The 26082-nt window shown below is 40.6% G+C and overlaps 1 protein-coding gene across 1 annotated transcript in view; it reads left to right on the top strand.

The window, feature by feature from the left end:
- Positions 1-26082, top strand: part of shtd (anaphase promoting complex subunit 1) — a 596397-nt gene that overhangs the window by 84419 nt on the left and 485896 nt on the right. Inside the window, exons 8-11 of the mRNA XM_071673058.1 lie at positions 37-182; positions 3584-3867; positions 9627-12363; positions 12546-12854. Coding sequence (XP_071529159.1) covers positions 37-182; positions 3584-3867; positions 9627-12363; positions 12546-12854 — 3476 coding nt within the window. The remainder of the gene's footprint in view (positions 1-36; positions 183-3583; positions 3868-9626; positions 12364-12545; positions 12855-26082) is intronic.

Raw genomic sequence — 26082 nt, forward strand, 5'->3', positions numbered from 1 at the left:
GTATGCTCCAATTGATTTCTTGCTGAAACTTTACAGGATATAGTGGTTCTGCCAGACCTGCATACTTGAGTGACTTGTCTCAGCAGGCTGTGTTCATGTCAGAGGATCCTTCCATCTGCATTCTCTATAATTCCAGCAATAGCAGCCACACTATCTGGAAAATACGAAGGGCGAAATTGGAGGTAAGTATTCCTTCTTTATTTCTACCCTCACCCCACTATTCACAGGCCCAGAAGGGAAAGTTTTGCTAAAACTGTTTTTTTTTCACAGTAGTTAAGATGGAGGGATGTGGTTATTTATGCTGAGTAAATTGCATAACAGGTTGAGTGTGCTGCCTTATCCCAGTCTTGTGGAAAGCCTTACAAATATGTAGTGTAGGAAGAAAGCTGCTAGAAGCAGTGAGAAAGTGTGTGTGTGAGTAGGTAAAAAGGAGAGTGAGTGATTCCAGGTGAGGGTTGGTCTGTGGCAGGGGATGTGTGATGTTGCCATGAGTGTTAATTTTTTTATGGTTAGGATTGTGAGAGGGTTAAATATAAGGGTCTTGGAAAGAGGGACAAATATGCGATCTGTAAGGGGTGAGGGTGTCTGGTAAGTGAGTCAGTTGTTGTTTGCTAATGACACGGCACTGGTGGCTTGTTTGAGTGAAAACCAGAAGTTGGTGATTGTATCTGGGAATGTTTGAAAGGAGGAATTAGAGAGTGCAAATGTGAATAAAAGCAAGATTATTATGTTTTGCAGTTTAGAGGAACAGGTTAGGTTAGTTGGTGTGTGAGTTTGAATGGAAAATATTTGGATGAAGTGTTTTACATACATGGGAGTGGACTTGGCAGCAAATGGAACCATGGGTGAGAGGATGAATTTTCTGAGAGCATTGAAGAATGTTTGGAAAGAGAGATTGATATCTGTAAGGGCAAAAATGGGTATGTTGAAGGTATAGTAGTCCAAGTGATATTGTATGGATGTGAGGCATGGGCTGTAGATGAGGATGTGTCGAAGAAGGTAGATGTTTTGGAAGGAAAATGTTTGAGGATAATAAGTGAGATGGTTTGCTTGAGTGAATGATAAAAGAATAAGAGAGAGGTGTGGTAATAAGAAGAGTGTGGTTGAAAGAGCTGAAGAGGGTGTGCTGAAATGGTTTGGACATATGGAAAGAATGAGGGAGGAAAGGTTGACAAAGAGGATATAGATGTCAAAAGTGGAGGGGACAAGGAGAAGGGGGAGACCAAATTGAAGATGGAAGGAATGAGTGATACAGAAATTAAGTGATCATTTCTGAACATGCAGGAGGATGAAAGGCGTGCGTGGGATAGAGTGAATTAAAGCAATGAGTTATGCAAGGAGCAACATGCTGTTGGTGGACTGAACCAGGGTATGTACAGCACCAGGGGGAAACCATAGAAAGTCTGTGGTGCCTTGTGTCTTGGATAGGGGGCTGTGGTTTTGGTGCATTGTACATGACAGCAAGAGAATGGATGTGATTGAATTAGGCTACCTTGCTGATGTAGGAAGTAGCGAACAAGTATAAAAAAGAAAAAAAAGACCCTTAGTCAAGTACAGTTGCTGGGGAAGCTTGAAGCTGCACTTTATGTGGGAGCAAGGAGAAGTGTGCTTGTCTGGAGCAGTCATCTGGTTGCAGGCCAAGGTCCAATTGGTAATACATTGGATTCACTGGTTTCCCCTTCCCTCATCACTGCATCCAGTAATCTGTTGTCAAGCATCCTCCTCACCATGCCTTGGGAAGGTGGAGCCCATTGGCACCTCTTTAGGTGTTCTCAGTGAATGTAGGTTTGCGGCAGGGGTGTGTGATGTCTCCATGGTTGTTTAATTTGTTTATGGATGGGGTTGTTAGGGAGGTAAATGCAAGAGTCCTGGAAAGAGGGGCAAGTATGAAGTCTGTTGGGGATGAGAGAGCTTGGGAAGTGAGTCAGTTGTTGTTCGCTGATGATACAGCGCTGGTGGCTGATTCATGTGAGAAACTGCAGAAGCTGGTGACTGAGTTTGGTAAAGTGTGTGGAAGAAGAAAGTTAAGAGTAAATGTGAATAAGAGCAAGGTTATTAGGTACAGTAGGGGTGAGGGTCAAGTCAATTGGGAGGTGAGTTTGAATGGAGAAAAACTGGAGGAAGTGAAGTGTTTTAGATATCTGGGAGTGGATCTGTCAGCGGATGGAACCATGGAAGCGGAAGTGGATCATAGGGTGGGGGAGGGGGCGAAAATTTTGGGAGCCTTGAAAAATGTGTGGAAGTCGAGAACATTATCTCGGAAAGCAAAAATGGGTATGTTTGAAGGAATAGTGGTACCAACAATGTTGTATGGTTGCGAGGCGTGGGCTATGGATAGAGATGTGCGCAGGAGGATGGATGTGCTGGAAATGAGATGTTTGAGGAAAATGTGTGGTGTGAGGTGGTTTGATCGAGTAAGTAACGTAAGGGTAAGAGAGATGTGTGGAAATAAAAAGAGCGTGGTTGAGAGAGCAGAAGAGGGTGTTTTGAAATGGTTTGGGCACATGGAGAGAATGAGTGAGGAAAGATTGACCAAGAGGATATATGTGTCGGAGGTGGAGGGAACGAGGAGAAGAGGGAGACCAAATTGGAGGTGGAAAGATGGAGTGAAAAAGATTTTGTGTGATCGGGGCCTGAACATGCAGGAGGGTGAAAGGAGGGCAAGGAATAGAGTGAATTGGAGCGATGTGGTATACAGGGGTTGACGTGCTGTCAGTGGATTGAATCAAGGCATGTGAAGCGTCTGGGGTAAACCATGGAAAGCTGTGTAGGTATGTATATTTGCGTGTGTGGACGTGTGTATGTACATGTGTATGGGGGGGGGGGGGGTTGGGCCATTTCTTTCGTCTGTTTCCTTGCGCTACCTCGCAAACGCGGGAGACAGCGACAAAGTATAAAAAAAAAAAAAAAAAAAAAAAAAAGATGTATACAGATTTGAATCATGTGGATAGGAGAGAGATTTTGCTGTGATTGCTGAGCTAGCCTGTAGTGCTCACAGCACTATTTTCTTGTTGCACAGCTCGTTTCTCTTGACCACCTCTTTATTACACATCTCATGTCTTGCTTGATTTTTGATGCTGTTTTTCTCGGTGGCTATTCCCCAGGCATAATTGTTTAATTGAAACTCAAGTGGTATTGACTTCAACCTTGAGTCTAGCTTTTCTGTGAATGTTGTTCTAGTTACTCCCTATATATTTTTCAGTTCTTCAAGTTAGGCATTGAGTATCTGTTCCAGCTTCTTTACTGGGCATTCTCATATTTTCATTTGGCAGCTTTTCAGATGGGTAGGATAGAGGAGCTGGAAATCCTCTCATTTTGTATTAACATTTTTCAAAAAAAGGAGTGAAGGAAGGAGCCAAGTGAGGATTTTTCCTCTTTCCAAGGGCTACCTTGAAAAAGCAGGAAATAACAAACCAAGTCCAAAAGAAAAGAAAAAGTGTATGGATATATATATTTTACTGGTACTCTGCTCTCATGTTAAGCTATTTAAGTACTGAAAGATAGTTGATTTTACTAGATATTAAGTACTTAATGATTAGAAAAATACAATGATAATTTTATCAAAATGTTTTCATTGTTTCAGGAAAACAACTTGGTACTTCAGAGCAATGTTCAAGCCAGCTTAGGCAATACCCCTGTCTCCTCTATATTGTCCAATCCTGGGTCATTTGCTCAACTGCACTCATACTCACATAGTCACTCATTTTCTCCAAACCACTCCCATATGACCTCCCCTGCTGCTCAAGTAACCTCCCATTCACCAACTCCTGCTAGCTCCCGCACAAGATCTAGTATTTTTCCCAGTATTTTGTCTACCCCAAAGACACAGCAGTCCCAGACACCAAGAAATCATATGGCAACTCTCAGGTGAGTCATCATTTGCTTCACATAATATTCAGTATTGAAATAAACATGGTTTGTGGTTTTGTCAGATCTCATCAACTGGTCCCTGAGGAGATAAAGTTCAGCTACCAGCATACTATTAGAACGTAATAACTGTCATCCATGAGCCAGTCAGTTATGGTTTGAAAGCAAGTGAAACAATTGTTAGGTTGTTATTCACTTGATTGGGGGTCATCTGTTACTTGAATCCCAACTAACCACTGGAAAAGTCATTGCTAGGTTAATGTGCAGCAGGGAGCAAGTGAAATGAAAATAGAATATTGGCAGTTTGAGGCAGTTCTTCGTTGATTGAGGATTGGTCATATTTTGTTGACCCATGGTCACTTAATGGAGAAGAGGCCTACCCCAGTATGTGACACATGCATATGCAGTCTTACTGTAGAACATGTACTAACAGAATTCCAAAAATGTAGGAGTTTCAGAGTCAGCTATGAATTGTATAAAAACAAGGGAAGGAATGCAAATATTGTAGAAATTTTAGATAATGATGTAAATATATATAGACTATTTTTTTAAGATATCTTTTAAAGAAGGACAAAATGTTTCATTCCTGTGCAAATAGTTTTTTTTCATGCGGAAAAGTACAGAGTAAATGTTAGGATCTGCCATATTACACATTCCTCAAAAACAGTGAAGAAGGTGAATGCTGAGGAACCTTGCAGTTTTTGTGGTAGGTGGCTAAAAGATTTCAGACTGTATCATGGAATCCATAGGATGAGAATCAGTGGTGGAAGAATTCTGCAGATGAACTAAGTGTTGAGGAGGACATCATGATGTTTAGTAAATTAGTCAATGAACATAATTTTATCTGCAGAAGAGATACTTAATACCGGTGAAACCAGCCTAGTCTCATGTATGCATCCTGGCACAACTCTTGTACACCAACAATACAGTAGAATGCTTTGCATGATTACTTCATTTTGAGCTTTTTTTTTTTAACTTGCATAGTGCCATTGTACAAAGGCAAAGGGGATAAGAGTGAATGCTCAAATTACAGAGGTATAAGTTTTTGAGTATTCCTGGTAAATTATATGGGAGGGTATTGATTGAGAGGGTGAAGGCATCTACAGAGCATCAGATTGGGGAAGAGCAGTGTGGTTTCAGAAGTGGTAGAGGATGTGTGGATCAGGTGTTTGCTTTGAAGAATGTATGTGAGAAATACTTAGAAAAACAAATGGATTTGTATGTAGCATTTATGGATCTGGAGAAGGCATATGATAGAGCTGATAAAGATGCTCTGTGGAAGGTATTAAGAATATATGGTGTGGGAGGCAAGTTGTTGGAAGCAGTGAAAAGTTTTTATCGAGGATGTAAGGCATGTGTACGTGTAGGAAGAGAGGAAAGTGATTGGTTCTCAGTGAATGTAGGTTTGTGGCAGGGGTGTGTGATGTCTCCATGATTGTTTGATTTGTTTATGGATGGAGTTGTTAGGGAGGTGAATGCAAGAGTTTTGGAAAGAGGGGCAAGTATGCAGTCTGTTGTGGATGAGAGAGTTTGGGAAGTGAGTCAGTTGTTGTTCGCTGATGATACAGCGCTGGTGGCTGATTCATGTGAGAAACTGCAGAAGCTGGTGACTGAGTTTGGTAAAGTGTGTGAAAGAAGAAAGTTAAGAGTAAATGTGAATAAGAGCAAGGTTATTAGGTACAGTAGGGTTGAGGGTCAAGTCAATTGGGAGGTAAGTTTGAATGGAGAAAAACTGGAGGAAGTAAAGTGTTTTAGATATCTGGGAGTGGATCTGGCAGCAGATGGAACCATGGAAGAGGAAGTGAATCATAGGGTGGGGGAGGGGGCGAAAATTCTGGGAGCCTTGAAGAATGTGTGGAAGTCGAGAACATTATCTCGGAAAGCAAAAATGGGTATGTTTGAAGGAATAGTGGTTCCAACAATGTTGTATGGCTGCGAGGTGTGGGCTATGGATAAAGTTGTGCAGAGGAGGGTGGATGTGCTGGAAATGAGATGTTTGAGGACAATATGTGGTGTGAGGTGGTTTGATCGAGTAAGTAATGTAAGGGTAAGAGAGATTTTTTTTTTTTTCGCTGTCTCCCGCGTTTGCGAGGTAGCGCAAGGAAACAGACGAAAGAAATGGCCCAACCCACCCCCATACACATGTATATACATACGTCCACACACACAAATATACATACCTACACAGCTTTCCATGGTTTACCCCAGACGCTTCACATGCCTTGATTCAATCCACTGACAGCACGTCAACCCCGGTATACCACATCGCTCCAATTCACTCTATTCCTTGCCCTCCTTTCACCCTCCTGCATGTTCAGGCCCCGATCACACAAAATCTTTTTCACTCCATCTTTCCACCTCCAATTTGGTCTCCCTCTTCTCCTCGTTCCCTCCACCTCCGACACATATATCCTCTTGGTCAGTCTTTCCTCACTCATTCTCTCCATGTGCCCAAACCATTTCAAAACACCCTCTTCTGCTCTCTCAGCCACGCTCTTTCTATTTCCACACATCTCTCTTACCCTTACGTTACTTACTCGATCAAACCACCTCACACCACACATTGTCCTCAAACATCTCATTTCCAGCACATCCATCCTCCTGCACACAACTCTATCCATAGCCCACGCCTCGCAACCATACAACATTGTTGGAACCACTATTCCTTCAAACATACCCATTTTTGCTTTCCGAGATAATGTTCTCGACTTCCACACATTCTTCAAGGCTCCCAGAATTTTCGCCCCCTCCCCCACCCTATGATCCACTTCCGCTTCCATGGTTCCATCCGCTGCCAGATCCACTCCCAGATGTCTAAAACACTTCACTTCCTCCAATTTTTCTCCATTCAAACTCACCTCCCAATTGACTTGACCCTCAACCCTACTGTACCTAATAACCTTGCTCTTATTCACATTTACTCTTAACTTTCTTCTTTCACACACTTTACCAAACTCAGTCACCAGCTTCTGCAGTTTCTCACATGAATCAGCCACCAGCGCTGTATCATCAGCGAACAACACAACAACTGACTCACTTCCCAAGCTCTCTCATCCCCAACAGACTTCATACTTGCCCCTCTTTCCAAAACTCTTGCATTCACCTCCCTAACAACCCCATCCATAAACAAATTAAACAACCATGGAGACATCACACACCCCTGCCACAAACCTACATTCACTGAGAACCAATCACTTTCCTCTCTTCCTACACGTGTGGAAATAAAAAGAGTGTGGTTGAGAGAGCAATGGTTTGGTCACATGGAGAGAATGGGTGAGGAAAGATTGACCAAGAGGGTATATGTGTCAGAGGTGGAGGGAACGAGGAGAAGTGGGAGACCAAATTGGAGGTGGAAAGATGGAGTGAAAAAGATTTTGAGTGATCGGGGCCTGAACATGCAGGAGGGTTAAAGGCATGTAAGGAATAGAGTGAATTGGAACGATGTGGTATATCGGGGTGGACGTGCTGTCAATGGATTGAACCAGGGCATGTGAAGCGTCTGGGGTAAACCATGGAAAGTTGTGTGGGGCCTGGATGTGGAAAGGGGGCTGTGGTTTCGGTGCATTATTACATGACAGTTAGAGACTGAGTGTGAACGAATGTGGCCTTTGTTGTCATTTCCTAGCGCTACCTCGCACACATGAGGGGGGAGGGGGTTGTTATTCCATGTGTGGCGAGGTGGCGATGGGAATGAATAAAGGCAGACTATGAATTATGTACATGTGTATATATGTATATGCCTGTGTGTGTATATATATGTATACATTGAGATGTATAGGTATGTATATTTGCGTGTGTGGACGTGTATGTATATACATGTGCCTGTGGGTGGGTTGGACCATTCTTTCATCTGTTTCCTTGCGCTGCCTCGCTAATGCGGGAGGCAGTGACAAAGTGAAATAAATAAATAAATAAATGATTATTATGAAAATGTGTATCAGATTTTTCCAATTATGTGACTTTCCACAGGTCCTCCTGTAGTCATACAATCAGGTTTTCACTGTGATTACATACATTCCACTGCAACTTCATGTGGATGAATTTGCTTGAAATAGTGTTCTTTTTTCTTCATAATGTGACTAATCAGCTTCTGAATATAAAGGCTAGTACTGTGTTTGTTTCATCCAGCACATGATTATGTACCAGAGTTTATACTGATAATTATAGAACACAGGGAGTATATGTCAGGAAAACCCATTATACATTGGCTATGGAATAACACATTAAGACACTTCTTTTGTGGTGAAACATTCTGAAACTCTCAAATGAATGCTGATAAAACCAACCAAATGTTCCTTTCTTTGTTTTTAGTAGGTTTCCCGAAGGATTATTGTTAGCCAAAATATAAAACTTTTAAATTGATATGGCATATGCCAGAAGGAATATTGATTTTGTTTATTTGCTCTAAACAACTCAGTGAATATGTTGAAAAATCAACAACAACAACTGAGAGGTGGCAACTAAGATAAAAACTGTAAGATTAAGGTGATGCATTAGAACTTAACTAAACATATAGATAATAGAATTGTCATTCTTGAACTACAGTCCCAGTTGTGTATAAGCAACATCCTTTTGATTGTATATGGTATGCCCAAGTTAACTTATTGGCATTTAAACAGAGTTCATTTGTCATTACCAGATGTGAAATCTCCTGTCCATAATACTTGAAGTCTTTGATCAAAACTGCAGACACACTCACTTAGCTGCTACGAAAACATTTGCCTCTCATGATTTTTCTTCTCATGGCTGGGTGCATAAGCACTATTATTCACCCATATCTTTCCATCCACTTTCATTTTTACCCACATCAGTCTTGAATTCACTTCTTTACCTTTCCACAGCTTCTGCTTCATTGATAGTACTCCTTCCTTTTGCTCTTGTCCTCTCAACAGAACCTGACATTCCTCCAAAGACATATTCAAATAATTCCCCCTTGATCCTTAAGCTTACTCAGAGCCAGAACATCCAGATTTATATCCTCAAACGTACTACCTATCTCTCCACACACATTTATACGCTCCAACCTGAGCCTTCAGGGATGATGACCACTCCTTGCTTGGCTTGTTCTTCCATTTCCTGGGGTAGGGGAGAAGGAATTCTGTCTCCTTTAGGTGACTAAAGGAGGCAGGAGTGTGGGGATGAAATCCCTCCTCTTGTATTTTTTTTTAAATATATTTTCTTTTGCAGACATAGAATTTATTTGTTATTTGAGTTAACAAAGGATGCATAATACTGGATCATAAAGAATTCTTTCATGTGTGGAAAGTGAAAATGAGAATCGGGGAAGGTTACATAGACAAGAACGATTGGTAGATTTCGTAAGTCATGGGAAACCAAGTGGATGTTGTTAAATTGATTTTACTAAGATCATGACTGCTAAGAAACAGACTTTGCTTTACTATGATAAGCTACTAGATCGATACAAAGTGGTACTTAAATGTATGTTGGATGCCAGTTTGGATAGCTGACGTGGCAGATGATGGAGAGAGAATAGTCTAATCTCTTTTCTGTGCATGTGGAAATGAAGTAATCCAGGCAACCTAGTCTGATAGACCAGGAGTTTTCTTTGGAAGACACCATATCATGCATAGAAAATTGACCCCATTTGATGGATTTTCTAAGAGCATCTTTTGGAAAGATCTGCTTTCATGCAGAGATGAATAACATGAACTGCCATGTTTAGTACTGAATATAAAAGTTTTTGAAATGCTAGTAATTTTTGAGATTAATATGATAATGTTGTCCTTTGTATTTTTCAGTCGAACCCAGTCACCATCAGTGTTTGGTGGACAGCATCTGCGGCTGGCTATGACCCCCTCTCCAAGCCGGTCTTCTGGACCACGCACACCTCGGACACCACAAATTGCCTCTCTCAACGAAACTCTTGCTGAGCCAGAACCATTGGTTCCAGATATTTGTCTTGATCACCTGTGGACTGATCATTCACTCGCTCGGGCTACTAAGGCATTTCTGACAGAAGATAGTGTTGGTCAGAGGTATCTTTGTTTAATGCTCTCCCAGGCAGGAATGCTTCGTTGCATCAAGTATGATTATACCAATGATCGCTCTAGTCTTATTTTGGGCTCTATATCTTCTATACCAGCCAAAGATGCTTTGCCAGTTAAAGCACTTAAGATGATGATTGTTGTTGATGGCAGTAACAGTTTGTCCCTTTATACTGGGGCAGTCCATGTGTGTCGAATTAACCTTTGTGGATTACTTTCCTTTAACTCATCACTTTTCAAAGATTTTTCATCTTTGAACATATCATCTAGGCTTCAAAGCCCAGCAACAACACCACTCCGTCGATCAAGTCTCCTTACTTCAAGCAGGCCTGCTTCATCTTTGGAAGCAAAATTTGAAGTAGGTCTCTCTCCAGTAATTACTGAGCGGTCACACATTGATGGATCCTTTGCTGATGATCCAAATCTTCCTTTGTCATCAGCAATTGTGTCTTTAAGAGATCCATCTGATGTGCGAGTCACATTGGAACATGCAAATGGAAATTTGTACAGAATAACTCTCCCAGAAATTACTTCTTCTCCACTTGTGAAGCATTCCTTAGCTGCTCTAAAGTACATTCTTCCCCGAGATGCAGCTCTCCAATTGGTTAACAAGTGGTATGCAACCAGGAATGCCCCAGGGTCTGGTGACTTTTCTCCTCAAGGGGAATGGACTTTGTTTTCAATGATGCTGTTATCTATGATAGGTTATGATACTGACAAATTAGCTCTAACTTGTCCAGTTGAAGGCTCTGACTCGTGTAGTCCTCTTGTAGCAACAAAGAAGTTTCGCGCTGCAGAAAGTGGTTCTGATAATGATTGGGAATACATGTTGTCCTCATCATTTCACATGGCAGCTGGAAACAGTCTTAGTGAAATGTTAGGATTACAGAAAGTTGGTGTACTGCAAAAACCAAAGGAAGTTAGCAAGGGCACAGTTAATACAAGTGCACCTTTATTTTCCCATCTCCCAACAATTCTTTTTGCTCTTCACTTAGTATATGAAGATTTTAAGTTGAACACATTACACTGGGAGTTTTGCAGCCTGCTAGTAACTTGTCTAGATCAGCTAGCCTCAGATTTAAGAGGTGTACGGTATCTCCATCATTATTGGAGGGATTTTCCCACTGTATGTCCATTACATGGTCCTCCCCCTCAGGTACCATTAGAAGAGTCACAAAAGTTGACGTACCCTGGATACTTTACTGAGAAGCCTCCTCACGTATTAGCTCACTTGTACACAATAATGGGAGGGATCGAGCCTGAGCCTTTTCCATATATCCCTCAGGTTTGCATCACTACCAAAAACCTAATTTTACTGTACTCTGTAGCAGCAGCAGATTGTGGTTTACAGGATATTCCTGTGGAAAGATTTTTGAAACGCATTAGTCCTAGTAATCAAAAACCATTTGCCTCCTCAAATATATCACTAAATTCACAGTATTATTCAGAGAACAATCCTAGAATTCATGAAAAAATTGTTCTTTTAACAGATCAACTTGGATTGACTGTCAGAGACATTCAGCTCCTCTCCCCTGGGGTTTCTTTGATTTTGATGAATGCCCAACATATGTGTCGCACTTGGCCCCCACAGGACTGGCCTGCCTCAGCTTACCACCTCATCCACAGACCTGACCTTGTTGCTCACAGGGAAGAAGCTGCAAAAAATGAAGATAATGGGAAAAAGCCAAAGGATCCATTTAATATAAGAGTTAGGTGTCATCATGATCCAGATTCAGTGCAAGAGGTAAAGAAAGTGTCACAGCCATCTAAAGAAGAAGATGATGGTATGGAGACCTTGGATATGGACATGTTGGCTCTTAGATGGTGTGAAGATCAGCGCATAGCAGAAGTACGGCGTATGCTGTGTTCATCTCGTGCTGTTACAATTAACATAGTTCAGCGACCAGAGGTATCAGATCATGATTTTCTAGAAGAGCAAGAAAGACATTTATATGCCCTCTGCATCAGAACTATGGCATTACCAGTTGGACGAGGTATGTTTACATTATGCACATCTGCTCCTGTGATTACTGAAACTCTTCCAATACCCAAACTCAATCTCTCAGGCAAGGCTCCTCCAAGGGGAACAACAATTGACCTTTCCAACATTGAGGTACCTCCCAATATGGATATGTGGCCACACTTCCACAATGGTGTTGCAGCAGGACTCAAAATTGCTCCCAACTGTGGTGAAATAGACTCCACCTGGATTGTATATAATAAACCTAAGGGGTCTTTAGACAGCCCAACAGAACATGCAGGCTTTCTCATGGCTCTTGGACTCAATGGTCATTTGAGAAACTTAGCAACTGTCAACATGCATGATTACCTAGCAAGAGGGCATGAAATGACCTGTGTTGGACTTTTGCTAGGGATTTCTGTAGCCAAACGAGGAACAATGGATATTCAGACCACAAAACTACTGAGTGTACACTTGGAATGTCTTTTGCCTCCAACATCAACTGAGCTGGATGTCCCTCACACTGTTCAGGTGTGCCATTTTGCTATATAGTCAGGTCATGTTTATCTCAGAGTAGGGAGTCTTTAGTTAACTAAATTTTTATATTATTTTTTTCTGGAATAATTTGATGGTTTTTCTCTGATGCCTAATATTCAAACATAAAGTACATGTGACATGTGTGAATATGAGTTAATTTTGTATTTTTTATGCAGGTTGCAGCCATAATTGGAGTGGGATTAGTCTATCAAGACACAGCTCACCGCCATATGGCAGAAGTCCTTTTACAAGAAATTGGCCGTCCACCAGGACCTGAAATGGAAAATTCAAATGATCGAGAATCTTATTCTTTGGCTGCTGGACTTGCCCTTGGCTTAGTACTGTTTGGGAGAGGTGGGGAAGCTGCAGGATTTACAGATCTCAACATTGCTGGAGAACTTTATCATTATATAGAAGGAGGACGTAAGAAACCACTATTTGGCATTCATAAAGATAAATACAAATCTCCAAGTTATCAAATCAAGGTGAGTTTATACATAATTTTCTTTATAATACTAAACTCATAGGCATAACCTCTAGATAGACTCTTACTCATGATTTTCTTTGATATTATGATTAGGACCATTAGATTTGATATGTAATATGTTACTGTAGTTAGGAGAAGGGTAATCCATAGATACAGTATGTTTAAATGTTGGGAATCCATAAATTTCTGAGATAGTAGACTTCCTGATACATTCTGAATAATCAAAACTTTCTTCAAAACTTCAAAAAATGCATTAACTTTCTGACCACAGAAAATTGCAAACAGGCTACTAGTTGGCATCACTGTTTGCTTTGATCTAGCTGGTGCTAATCAAATGAGTGCATAAGAGGTCTTCATTCTAGCCTTTGGATTGTATCCTGGGAAATTGAATAATTGTCTTCATGACAATGACTGGAACACCACAGCTTCAGTTAGTTCTTAGTCTGCTGGTAGGTAGAAGAATGACAATGACTGGAACACCACAGCTTCAGTTAGTTCTTAGTCTGCTGGTAGGTAGAAGAATGACAATGACTGGAACACCACAGCTTCAGTTAGTTCTTAGTCTGCTGGTAAGTAGAAGAAAAAAGATGGTACTCTTTACTGAAGAAAAATATATTTATATTTTATTTATTGTACTTTGTCGCTGTCTCCCGCGTTAGCGAGGTAGCGCAAGGAAACAGATGAAAGAATGGCCCAACCCACCTGCATACACATGTATATACATACACGTCCACACAGGCACATATACACACCTATACATTTCAGTGTATACATATATATACATACACAGACATATATATATATACATACGTACATAATTCATACTTGCTGCCTTTATTCATTCCTGTCGCCACCCCGCCACACATGAAATGACAACCCCCTCTACCTGCATGCGCGCAAAGTAGCACTAGGAAAAGAGAACAAAGACCACATTTGTTCACACGCAGTCTCTAGCTGTCATGTATAATGCACCGAAACCACAGCTCCCTTTCCACATCCAGGCCAAACAAAACTTTCCATGGTTTACCCCAGATGCTACACATACCCTGGTTCAATCCATTGACAGCACGTTGACCGCGGTATATCACATTGTTCGAGTTCACTCTATTCCTTGCATGCCTTTCACCCTTCTGCATGTTCAGGCACCTGATTGCTCTAAATCTTTTTCACTCCATCTTTCTACCTCCAATTTAGTCTCCCACTTCTCCTTGTTCCTTCCACCTCTGACACATATATCCTCTTTGTCAATCTTTCCTCACTTATTCTCTCCATGTGACCAAACCATTTCAAAAAACCCTCTTCTTCTCTCTCAACCACACTCTCTTTATTTCCTCACATCTCTCTTACTCTTTCATTACTTACTTGATTAAACCACCTCACACCACATATTGTCCTCAAACATCTCATTTCCAACACATCCACCCTCCTCCACACAGCTCTATCTACAGCCCACGCATCGCAGCCATATAACATTGTTGGAACCACTATTCCTTCAGACATACCCATTTTTGCTCTCTGAGATAATGTTCTCACTCTCCACACATTTTTCAATGCTCCCAGAACTTTCGCCCCTACCTAACCCTGTGGCTCGCTTCCGCTTTCATGGTTCCATCCGCCGCCAAATCCACTCTCAGATATCTAAAACACTTCACATCCTCCAGTTTTTCTCCATTCAAACTTACCTCCCAATTGACTTGTCCGTCAACCCTACTGTACCTAATAACCTTGTTCTTAATAACATTTTCTCTCACCTTTTTTCTTTCACACGCTTTACCAAACTAAGTCACCAGCTTCTGCAGTTTCTCACCCGAATCAGCCATCAGCACTGTATCATCAGCAAACAACTGACACTTCCTATGCTCTCTCATCCACAACAGACTGCATACATGTCCCTCTCTCCAAAACTCTTGCATTCAGCTCCCTGACAACCTCATCCATAAATAGATTAAACAACCATGGAGACATCACGCACCCCTGCTGCAAACCGACATTCACTGAGAACTAATCACTTTCCTCTCGTCCCACTTGCACACATGCCTTACATCTTCGATAAAAACTTTTTACTACTTCTAACAACTTCCCTTTCACACCATATATTCTTAATACCTTCCACAGAGCATCTCTATCAACTCTATCATATGCCTTCTCCACATCCATAAATGCTACATACAAATTCATTTGCTTTTCTAAGTATTTCTCACATACATTCTTCAAAGCGAACACCTGATCCTCACATCCTCTACCACTTCTGAAACCACACTGCTCTTCCCCAATCTGATGCTCTATACATGCCTTCACCCTCTCAATCAATACCCTCCCATATAATTTCCCAGGAATACTCAACAAACTTATACCTCTGTAATTTGAGCACTCACCTTTATCCCCTTTGCCTTTGTACAACGACACTATGCATGCATTCCTCCAATCCTCAGGCACCTCACCATGAGTCATACAAGCATTAGATATCCTTACCAACCAGTCAACAATACAGTCACCCCCTTTTTTAATAGATTCCACTGCAACACCATCCAAACCCACTGCCTTGCCGGCTTTCATCTTCTGCAAAGCTTTTACTACCTCTTCTCTGATTACCAAATCATTCTCCCTAACCCTCTCACTTCGCACACCACCTCGTCCAAAACACCCTATATCTGCCACTCTATCAACTAACACATTCAACAAACCTTCAAAATACTCACTTCATCTCCTTCTCACATTACCACTACTTGTTATCACCTCCTCATTAGCCCCCTTCACCGATGTTCCCATTTGTTCTCCTGTCTTACACACTATTTACGTCCTTCCAAAACATTTTTTTTATTCTCCCCAAAATTTAATGATACTCTCTCACCCCAACTCTCATTTGCCCTCTTTTTCACCTCTTGCACCTTTCTCTTGACCCCCTGCCTCTTTCTTTTATACTTCTCCCAGTCATTTGCACTATTTCCCTGCAAAACTCATCCAAATGCCTCTCTTCTCTTTCACTACTAATCTTACTTCTTCATCCCACTACTCACTACCCTTTCTAATCTGCCCATCTCCCACGCTTCTCATGCCACAAGCATCTTTTGCGCAAGCCATCACTGCTTCCCTAAATACATCCCATTGTTCCCCCACTCCCCTTAAATCCTTTGTTCTCACCTTTGCCATTCTGCACTCAGTCTCTCCTAGGAAGGAGACTTGTGTGAGGAAGTACCAGGAGAGACTGAGTGCAGAATGGAAAAAGTTGAGAACAAAGGACGTAAGGGGAGTGGTGAAGGAATGGGATGTATTTAGGGAAGCAGTGATGGCTTGTGCAAAAGATGCTTGTGGCATGAGAAGCGTGGGAGGTGGGCAGATTAGAAAGGGTAGTAAGTGGTGGGATGAAGAAGCATTTGGATGATTTTTGCAGGGAAATAATGCAAATGAGTGGGAGATGTATAAAAGAAAGAGGCGGGAGGTCAAGAGAAAGGTGCAAGAAGCAAAAAAGAAGGCAAATGAGAGTTGGGGTGAGAGAGTATCATTGAATTGTAGGGAGAATAAAAAGATGTTTTGGAAGGAGGTAAATAAAGTGCATAAGACAATGGAACAAATGGGAACATCAGTGAAAGGGGCAAATGGGGAGGTGTTAAAAAGTAGTGGTGATGTGAGAAGGAGATGGAGTGAGTATTTTGAAGGTTTGTTAAATATGTTTGATGATAGAGTGGCAGATATAGGGTGTTTTAGTCGAGGTGGTATGCAAAGTGAGAGGGTTAGGGAGAATGATTTGGTAAACAGAGAGGAGGTAGTAAAAGCTTTGCAGAAGATGAAAGCCAGCAAGGCAGCAGGTTTGGTTGGTATTGCAGTGGAATTTATTAAAAAAGGGGGTGACTGTATTGTTGACTGGTTGGTTAGGATATTTAATGTATGTATGACTCATGATGAGGTGCCTGAGGACTGGCGGAATGCTTGCATAGTGCCATCGTACTTGGGCAAAGGGGATAAGAGTGAGTGCTCAAATTACAGAGGTATAAGTTTGTTGAGTATTCCTGTTAAGTTATATCGGAGGGTATTGATTGAGAGGGTGAAGGCATGTACAGAGCATCAGATTGGGGAAGAGCAGTGTGGTTTCAAAAGTGGTAGAGGGTGTGTGGATCAGGTGTTTGCTTTGAAAAATGTATGTGAAAAATACTTAGAAAAGCAAATGGATTTGTATGTAGCATTTATGGATCTGGAGAAGGCATATGATAGAGTTGATAGTGATGCTCTGTGGAAGGTATTAAGAATATATGGTGTGGGCGGTAAGTTGTTAGAAGTAGTGAAAAGTTTTTATTGAGGATGTAAGGCATGTGTACATGTAGGAAGAGAGGAAAGTGACTGGTTCTCAGTGAATGTAGGTTTGCGGCAGGGGTGTGTGATGTTTCCGTGGTTGTTTGATTTGTTTGTGGATGGGGTTGTTAGGGAGGTGAATGCAAGAGTTTTGGAAAGAGGGGCAAGTATGCAGTCTGTTGTGGATGAGAGAGCTTGGGAAATGAGTCAGTTGTTGTTTGCTGATGATGCAGCACTGGTGGCTGATTCATGTGAGAAACTGCAGAAGCTGGTGACTGAGTTTGGTAAAGTGTGCGAAAGAAGAAAATTGAGAGTAAATGTGAATAAGAGCAAGGTTATTAGGTACAGTAAGGTTGAGGGTCAAGTCAATTGGGAGGTAAGTTTGAATGGAGAAAAACTGGAGGAAGTGAAGTGTTTTAGATATCTGGGAGTGGATTTGGCAGCGGATGGAACCATGGAAGCGTAAGTGAATCATAGGGTGGGGGAGGGGGCGAAAGTTCTGGAGCATTGAAAAATGTGTGCAAGTTGAGAACGCTATCTTGGAAATCAAAAATGGGTATGTTTGAAGGAATAGTGGTTCCAACAATGTTATATGGTTGCGAGGTGTGGGCTATGGATAGAGTTGTGCGGAGGAAGGTGGATGTGCTGGAAATAAGATGTTTGAGGACAATATGTGGTGTGAGGTGGTTTGATCGAGTAAGTAATTAGAGGGTAAGAGAGACGTGTGGTAATAAAAAGTTTGTGGTTGAGAGAGCAGAAGAGGGTGTTTTGAAATGGTTTGGTCACATGGAGAGAATGAGTGAGGAAAGATTGACCAAAAGGATATATGTGTCAGAGGTGGAGGGAACAAGGAGAAGTTGGAGACCAAATTGGAGGTGGAAAGATGGAGTGAAAAAGATTTTGAGAGATCGTGGCCTGAACATACAGGAGGGTGAAAGGCGTGGAAGGAATAGAGTGCATTGGAATGATGTGGTATACCGGGGTGGACGTGCTGTCAATGGATTGAACCAGGGCAAGTGAAGCATTTGGGGTAAACCATGGAAAGTTGTGTGGGGCCTGGATGTGGAAAGGGAGCTGTGGTTTTGGTGCATCATTACATGATAGCTAGAGACTGAGTGTGAACGAATGTGGCCTTTGTTGTCTTTTCTTAGCGCTACCTCGCACACATGAGGGGGGAGGAGGTTGATATTTCATGTGTGGCGAGGTGGTGATGGGAATGAATAAAGGCAGACAGTATGAATTATGTTTTTTTTTTTTTTCTTCTTTTATTTTTTTTGCTGTCTCCTGCGTTTGCGAGGTAGCGCAAGGAAACAGATGAAAGAAATGGCCCAACCCACCCCCATACACATGTATATACATGCGTTCACACACGCAAATATACATACCTACACAGCTTTCCATGGTTTACCCCAGACACATGCCCTGGATAAGATGTATTGTAATATTAAAGATGGATATAAAGTTTTTAAACGAGCAAACATTGGAAATGGAGACCATAACATGCTATACTGTGTACCTACATATAAACAATTACTGAAAAGAGTCAAATCGAAAGAAATTGAAATCAGAGAATGGGACGATAACAAGAGACAACGATTACAAGCGTGTTTTGACTGTACAGACTGGTCTGTCCTGATAGAAAACAGGACTGATATCAACACTAACTTAGATATTTTCAGTGAATACTTTCACTTTTGCTTTGATATGATCGTACCTACCAAAACAATAAAGATATACCCAAACAATAAACCATGGATTAAAAAAGAACTAAAATCTATGCTAAATGAAAAACACAGACTCATGCGAAATGGAAGTGATGTTGAAAGAAGAACATTGCAAAGTAATAATGATAAAAAAATTACTGAATCAAAAAGAATATACAAAGAAAAAGTTGAAGGCTTGTTTAAAACAAACAGAGTAAAAGACGCTTGGAAAGGACTTAAAACCCTGTGCGGGCACAAGAAGAAACAAAGTGTGCCTGAACCGGAAAATATCAACACATATGTAAATGAAATGAACGCGTTCTTTGCGAGATTTGAAAGACATGATTTCAGTGATGCGTGTAATGAGGTAATGACAGAAATTCAATCTAACAATGATGAAAGAATTATAATTAGGCAAGAAGACGTACAGAAGTCCCTGCAGAATATTCGGGCAGGTAAAGCTACAGGGCCAGACGGGATACCTGCTAGGGTACTTAAATGCTGTGCAAAACAATTGACACCCGTACTGACCACATTATTTCAGGACTTGCTGGATCAGGGAGTGGTGCCTTATAAATGGAAAGAATCTCAAGTGAAACCTATTGCAAAAATTAATCACCCAAAAGATCACAAAGACTTCAGACCTGTAGTACTAACATCTAATATTGTGAAATGTTTAGAGAGCATTGTGAAAAACTATATCTGTGAAAAAACAAATAATTTAAAAGACCCTATGCAATTTGCTCATCGTAATAATAGGAGTGTACAGGATGCAACACTTGTACTATTAAATGATATTAATAAGCATTTAGATAAGCCCAAATCACAAATTAGAGCACTATACATTGATTTTAGTTCAGCATTTAATACAATGCAACCTCATATTTTGCTCAATAAAATGCTAGAATTGGGTGTAAATAGAAATATCTTAATATGGATTTTTAGCTTTTTAACCCAGAGACCCCAATATACCAATGTAAATAATGTTAAGTCTAATGTGATATTCACCAACACAGGAGCCCCCCAAGGTTGTGTATTGTCCCCAGCTCTTTTCACCTTGTATACAGATGATTGTAGAAGTGAAATTGAGGATTGTACTATTATAAAATATGCTGACGATACAGTTATCTTAGGAAAAATTGTAAATAATAATTATGAAGGCTATTTAACTCAAGTTAAAAAATTCGTTGACTGGAGTAAACAAAATTTTTTGGAGCTTAATGTAAAGAAAACGAAAGATGATATTTGATTTCAGAACTAAAAATAAACACGTACCAAACCTATTAACAATTGAGGAAGAAAACGTAGAAAGAGTAAACCAGTATAAGTATTTGGGCTTTATGATTGATGACCAGTTGAAGGGAAGTGTTAATACAGATATGGTGTCAAGGAAATGTAACCAAAGATTACACTTTGTACGTATCTTGCATAACCTACATGTAGATAAAATGGTCATTAGCCTATTTTACAAAACAATTTTAGAATCAGTTATAAATTTTTCAATCACTGCCTGGTATGGAAAACTTACGTGCAAAGATAAAAAGAAGTTGGGAAGGATTGTTAAGAAAGCAAGAAAACTAGGTGCAGAGACCACATCACTGAATAAGCTGTATCAAAAAGGTACAATGAAACAAGTAGACAGAATGATGAAAGATGTAACGCATCCGTTACATAATTGTTACACGTATCTTAAATCTGGTAGAAGGCTAGCTCTGCCCAAGCTGCGCACTGACAGATACAAAAAGTCGTTTGTACCTAAAAGCATTCTGCTTTTCAGTCATCTATCATCACTATAACTTCTAGCTTTAAGTTTCATGATAACTGTAGGTGATGGTTCATGATAGGGATGGTGACAAGCTGATATCGCATGTACACAATAGCAAAGTAACATTTTATATGAAATAACCTATGCAATATTTCTTGTTAATATTTTAATGTTTTTTTTTTTTTTTTTTTTTTTTTTTTTTTTTTTTTTTACAACTACTAAGGAGCTCTAAAGCCAAAACGAATTTCATTTTGTATTACATTTTGTATAACAATTTGACGAATGAAGTATCTTATCTTATTCAATCCACTGACAGCACGTCAACCCCGGTATACCACATCGATCCAGTTCACTCTATTCCTTGCCCTCCTTTCACCCTCCTGCATGTTCAGGCCCCGATCACACAAAATCTTTTTCACTCCATCTTTCCACCTCCAATTTGGTCTCCCACTTCTCCTCGTTCCCTCCACCTCCGACACATATATCCTCTTGGTCAGTCTTTCCTCACTCATTCTCTCCATGTGCCCAAACCATTTCAAAACACCCTCTTCTGCTCTCTCAACCACGCTCTTTTTATTTCCACACAACTCTCTTACCCTTACGTTACTTACTCGATCAAACCACCTCACACCACACATTGTCCTCAAACATCTCATTTCCAGCACATCCATCCTCCTGCGCACAACTCTATCCATAGCCCACGCCTCGCAACCATACAACATTGTTGGAACCGCTATTCCTTCAAACATACCCATTTTTGCTTTCCGAGATAATGTTCTCGACTTTCACACATTCTTCAAGGCTCCCAGGATTTTCGCCCCCTCCCCCACCCTATGATCCACTTCCGCTTCCATGGTTCCATCCGCTGCCAGATCCACTCCCAGATATCTAAAACACTTTACTTCCTCCAGTTTTTCTCCATTCAAACTTACCTCCCAGTTGACTTGACCCTCAACCCTACTGTACCTAATTACCTTGAATTATGTACATGTGTATATATGTATGTGTCTGTGTGTGTGTATATATGTATACGTTGAGATGTATAGGTATGTATATTTGCGTTTGTGGACGTGTATGTATATACAAGTGTATGTGGGTGGGTTGGGCCATTCTTTCATCTGGGTCCTTGCATGACCTCGCTAATGCGGGAGACAGCGACAAAGCAGAATGAATAAATGAAATATATATTATTATTATTGTTATTTTTTGATAAGAGGATGAAAAAGAATAACATGAGTAACATGAATATATAAGATGATCTAGAGTAGGGGAGAAGAATTCTATCTTTGTATTCCCTCTATGTTGTAGAAGTTGACTAAAAGGGGCAGAACAGGAGTGCTGGAAATCTTCTCCTTCAAGTGTTTCAATTGCTAAAGAATGGAACAGAAGAAGGAGCCAGGCAGGGAATGCTCATCTTCTTTGAAGGCTCTAGTTAGGGTGTCTAAATGTATGTGGATGTAATGAAGTTGAAAAGAAAGAGATTAGTCATATGTTTGATGAAAGGAATCTGGATGTTCTGGTTCTGAGTGAAACAGAGCTCAAGGATAAAGGAGAATGATTTGGAAATGTCTTAGGAGTTAAGTCAGGGTTGTAGAGAGGACAAGAGCTAAGGAAGGAGTAGCACTACTACTGAAGCAGGAGTTATGGGAGTGTAATGAAGTGTAATGAAGTGAATTCTAGACTGATGTGGGGGGAAAAAAAACGAAAGTGGATAGTGAGATATGGGTGATTATTAGTGCTTATGTGCCTAGCCAGGAGAAGAAAGATCATGAGAGGCACATGTTTTGGGAGCAGGTGAGTGAGTATGTCAGCAGTTTTTATTCAGGAGACTGGGGACAAGCAATGTGGTAATTGAGAGTACAAATGGGGAAGATGGAGTATTCAGTGTTATAAATGGAAATTGGGAATGCCTTGTGGAATTGTGTGCTTAAAAAGAACCTTTGATTGGGAACACTTATTTTAAAAAGGGACATACGCAAGTATATGTGTGTGAGTAGGAAAGATGGTTATTGGGCATTATTGGATTACTTATTAATTTATAGCTGTGCAAAAGAGAGCCTTTTGGATATGATTGTGTTGAGAGGGACATCTGGCGGGATGTCTGATCACTGTCTAATAGAGATGAGGGTAAAGATTTGTAGAGGTTTTCTGAAAAGCATAAACAATTTTGGTGATAAGGGAGTGGTGGGAGTAAGTGAGCTTGGAAAAGATGCATGCATGAAGAAATACCAGGAGAGATTTGCAGAGGTTTTCTAGAAAGCATAAACACTGTTGGTGAGAAGAGGGTGGTGAGAATACGTGAGCTTCAAAAAGATGCTTGTGTGAAGAAATACCAGGAGAGATTGAGTGTAAAATGCCAAAAGATAAGAGTAAATGAAGCAAGGGAAGTGGATGAGGAACAGGAGGCATTTAGGGAAGCAGTGCAGGGATGTGCAAGAGATGCATGTAGCATGCAAAACGTAGGAGGTAGGCAGATAAGAAAAGGTAAGGAGTGGTGGGATGAAGAAGTGAAGTTACTTGTGACAGAGAAAAGAGAGACATTTAGGCGGTACTTACAGGGAAGGGGTTCAGACGATTGGGGGATGCATTAGAGAAATCAGCAGGAGGTCATTAGGGAGAAAAAAATGTTTGGAAAGGAGGTTAATGATATGCAGAAAAACAAGAGAACAATTAGGAACATTGGTGAAGAGGCAAAAGGGAAAGTGGTAATAGTTAGTGATGAAGTGAATATTTTGAATGACTGTTGAATGTGTTTGATGATATGGTGGATGATATAGGGTTTTTGGGTTGGGGATGGTATGCAAGATGAGAGTCATGGTGAGTGGTTTGTTGAAGAGGGAAGAGTGGTGAAAGCTGTATGTAAGATAGAATATGGCAAGGCAGCTAGAGTGGATGACATTGTAGTTGAATTTATTAAGAAAGAGGGAGACTGTGATGTTGAATGGTTAGTTTGGATTTTCAGTGTATGCATAGATCATGATGAGGTGCCTGAGGATTGGTAGAATGCTTGTATAGTGCCATTGTAAGGCAAAAGGGATAAAGGTGACTGTTCCAACTTCAGAGGTATAAGTTTGTTGAGTGTATCTGTAATTTGTATGGGATGGGTGTGATTGAGAGGGTGAAGGCATGTACAGAGCATCAGATTAGGTAGAAGAGTGGTAGGAGAAGTGGTAGAGGATGTGTGGATCAGGTGTTTTGCTTTAAAGAATGTGTGACAAATACTTAGGGGAACAGTTGGATTTATGGATCTGGAGAAGGCACATGATAGTGTTGAGAGAGATGCCTTGTAGGTCTTAAGGAAATATGGTGTGGGTGGAAAACAGCAAGAGTAGTGAGACATTTTTATCAAGGGTGAAAGGCATGTGTATGAGTAAGAAGAGAGAAGAGTGAATGATTTCAAGTGAAGGTTGGTCTGCAGCAGGGGTGTGTGATGTCGCCATAGTCATTTAATTTGTTCATGGATGGGATGTTGAAGGAGGTAAATGCAAGTCTTGGAGAGAGGGGACAAGTATGCAGTTTGTATGGTATGATAGGGCCTAGAAAGTGAGTCAGTTGTTTGCTAATAAAACAATACTGGTGGCAGAATTGAGTAAGAAACTGCAGAAGTTGACGACTGTATTTGGGGTGTGAGTTTGAATGGAGAAAAAATGGAGGAAATGAAGTGTTCTAGATACCTGAGAGTGGATGTGCAGGTGAGAATGTTCAGAAAGAATAATATCTGGGAGGGCATAAGTTGGTATGTGTGAAGGTATAGTAGTCCCAACAATATTATGGATGCAAAGCTTGGGATATAGATAAGGCTGTGTTGAGGAGGGTGGATGTGTTGGAAATGAAATGTTTAAGGACAAGTGTGGTGAATTGTTTAAGGACAATGTGTGATATTAGGTGGTTTGATCAAGTAAGTAATGAAAGGGTAAGAGAGAATCGTGGTAATAAAAATTGTGGTTGAGAGAGCTGTAGAGGGTGTGCTTGAATGGTTTGTATATACAGAGAGAATGAGAGAAGAAGGTTGATGAAGAGGGTATATGTGTCAGAAGTGGAGGGAACCAGGGGAATGGGCAGACCAAATTGGAGATAGAAGGCTGTAGTGAAAAAGAAAGAGCAATTAGGGCCTGAACATGCAGGAGGGTGAAAGGCATGCAAGGATAGAGTGAATTGGAATGATGTGGTATACAGGGGTCAATGTGCTGTCAGTGGACTGAAGCAGGGCATGTGAAGTGTTCAGGATAATTTATGGAAAGGTTTGTGGAGTCTGTTTGTGTATAGGGAGCTGTGGTTTAGGTGCATTACACATGATAGCTAGAAAATGGATGAGTGTCTGTGGATTTTCTTCATATGTTCTCGGCACATCCTCGCTAATTTAGGAAATGGCAATCAACTATGAAAAAAAGTAAGAAAGTTGTTCTTGAGAATGGTTATGTAGGGATTATATATGGAATTTTGAGGCCAGCTGGGAAGCCACCATCCCTGCCTCTCTTGGCTTGATCCTTTTTTCACAGGAAGAAATTATATGACAGTGACTAATTTTCTCTTTGTGTAAACCTGAGGTGAAGGAGGACTTTGGTAACAGGCGATATGTCAAAGAGCTAGAATATTTCCAAACATCTTGTTTTAAGTGAGACATGGCATGGGCAAAACACACCCTATACAGAGGTAATTGGAGGATATCCTTGGTGAACGAAATAAAATAAGAGGAAAAGAGAACTGAAAGTGGTCAGGGATCTTTAGATGCTTGAAAAAGAGGCTTTTAAAGGTAGAAAGGTTGTACGAAGAAGAGAATATGAAAGGAGGAAGAGAATTCCAGAGATTAGTTGTTAGGGAAGGGGAGGTAATGTAACAGGCATTTCTTAAGTGGCTGGTCTCCACACAAAAACTATGGAAAGTGGCAGCCAGTTGTGTCCCTCATTTTCAAGCCTTTTGATTTTGCTCTTGTTGATAAAGAGGTGGAGAAAGGGCCATCTTATATGTTTGAGCAGTGCTCCATACTATATTGTATAAAAATATTGTTGATATGAAGTAACTGCTTACATGATAAAGAGTTATGGCACCTGAACAACACCTCCAAGGTTTTGCAAAGCAGACATTGTTGTGTTGATTGTATGGGGTTTTTCAGATAGAATGGAGGATAAGGTCATCCCAAACTTGTTTATCGTAGGGTTTAAATTGTGTTGTTTTGATATTGAACAAAGGGAAACCAGTGGCTCAGGAATTGCATTTTAGTGCTATTGAATTTAACTAGTTTACTACTTTCCCATTTGGAGGTACTGCATAAGTCTGAATTGAGACAAGATATATATTGATTGTGAGAAAAAGAAGACTATTAGAAGGATGAAGGGAGGAAAATGATTAAAAGTAGGCAGAGTAGAATTATCAGCATAAAAGTGAATTGGATTAGAGGTAAAAGAGAGACCATTAACTGAGAGAAGAGAGTAGGTGGTAGAAGAGATCCTTGAAGAGCACCACTATTGATA

This window comes from Panulirus ornatus, chromosome 18 (assembly GCF_036320965.1).
Source record: "Panulirus ornatus isolate Po-2019 chromosome 18, ASM3632096v1, whole genome shotgun sequence".
In the NCBI taxonomy this organism is placed as follows: domain Eukaryota; kingdom Metazoa; phylum Arthropoda; class Malacostraca; order Decapoda; family Palinuridae; genus Panulirus; species Panulirus ornatus.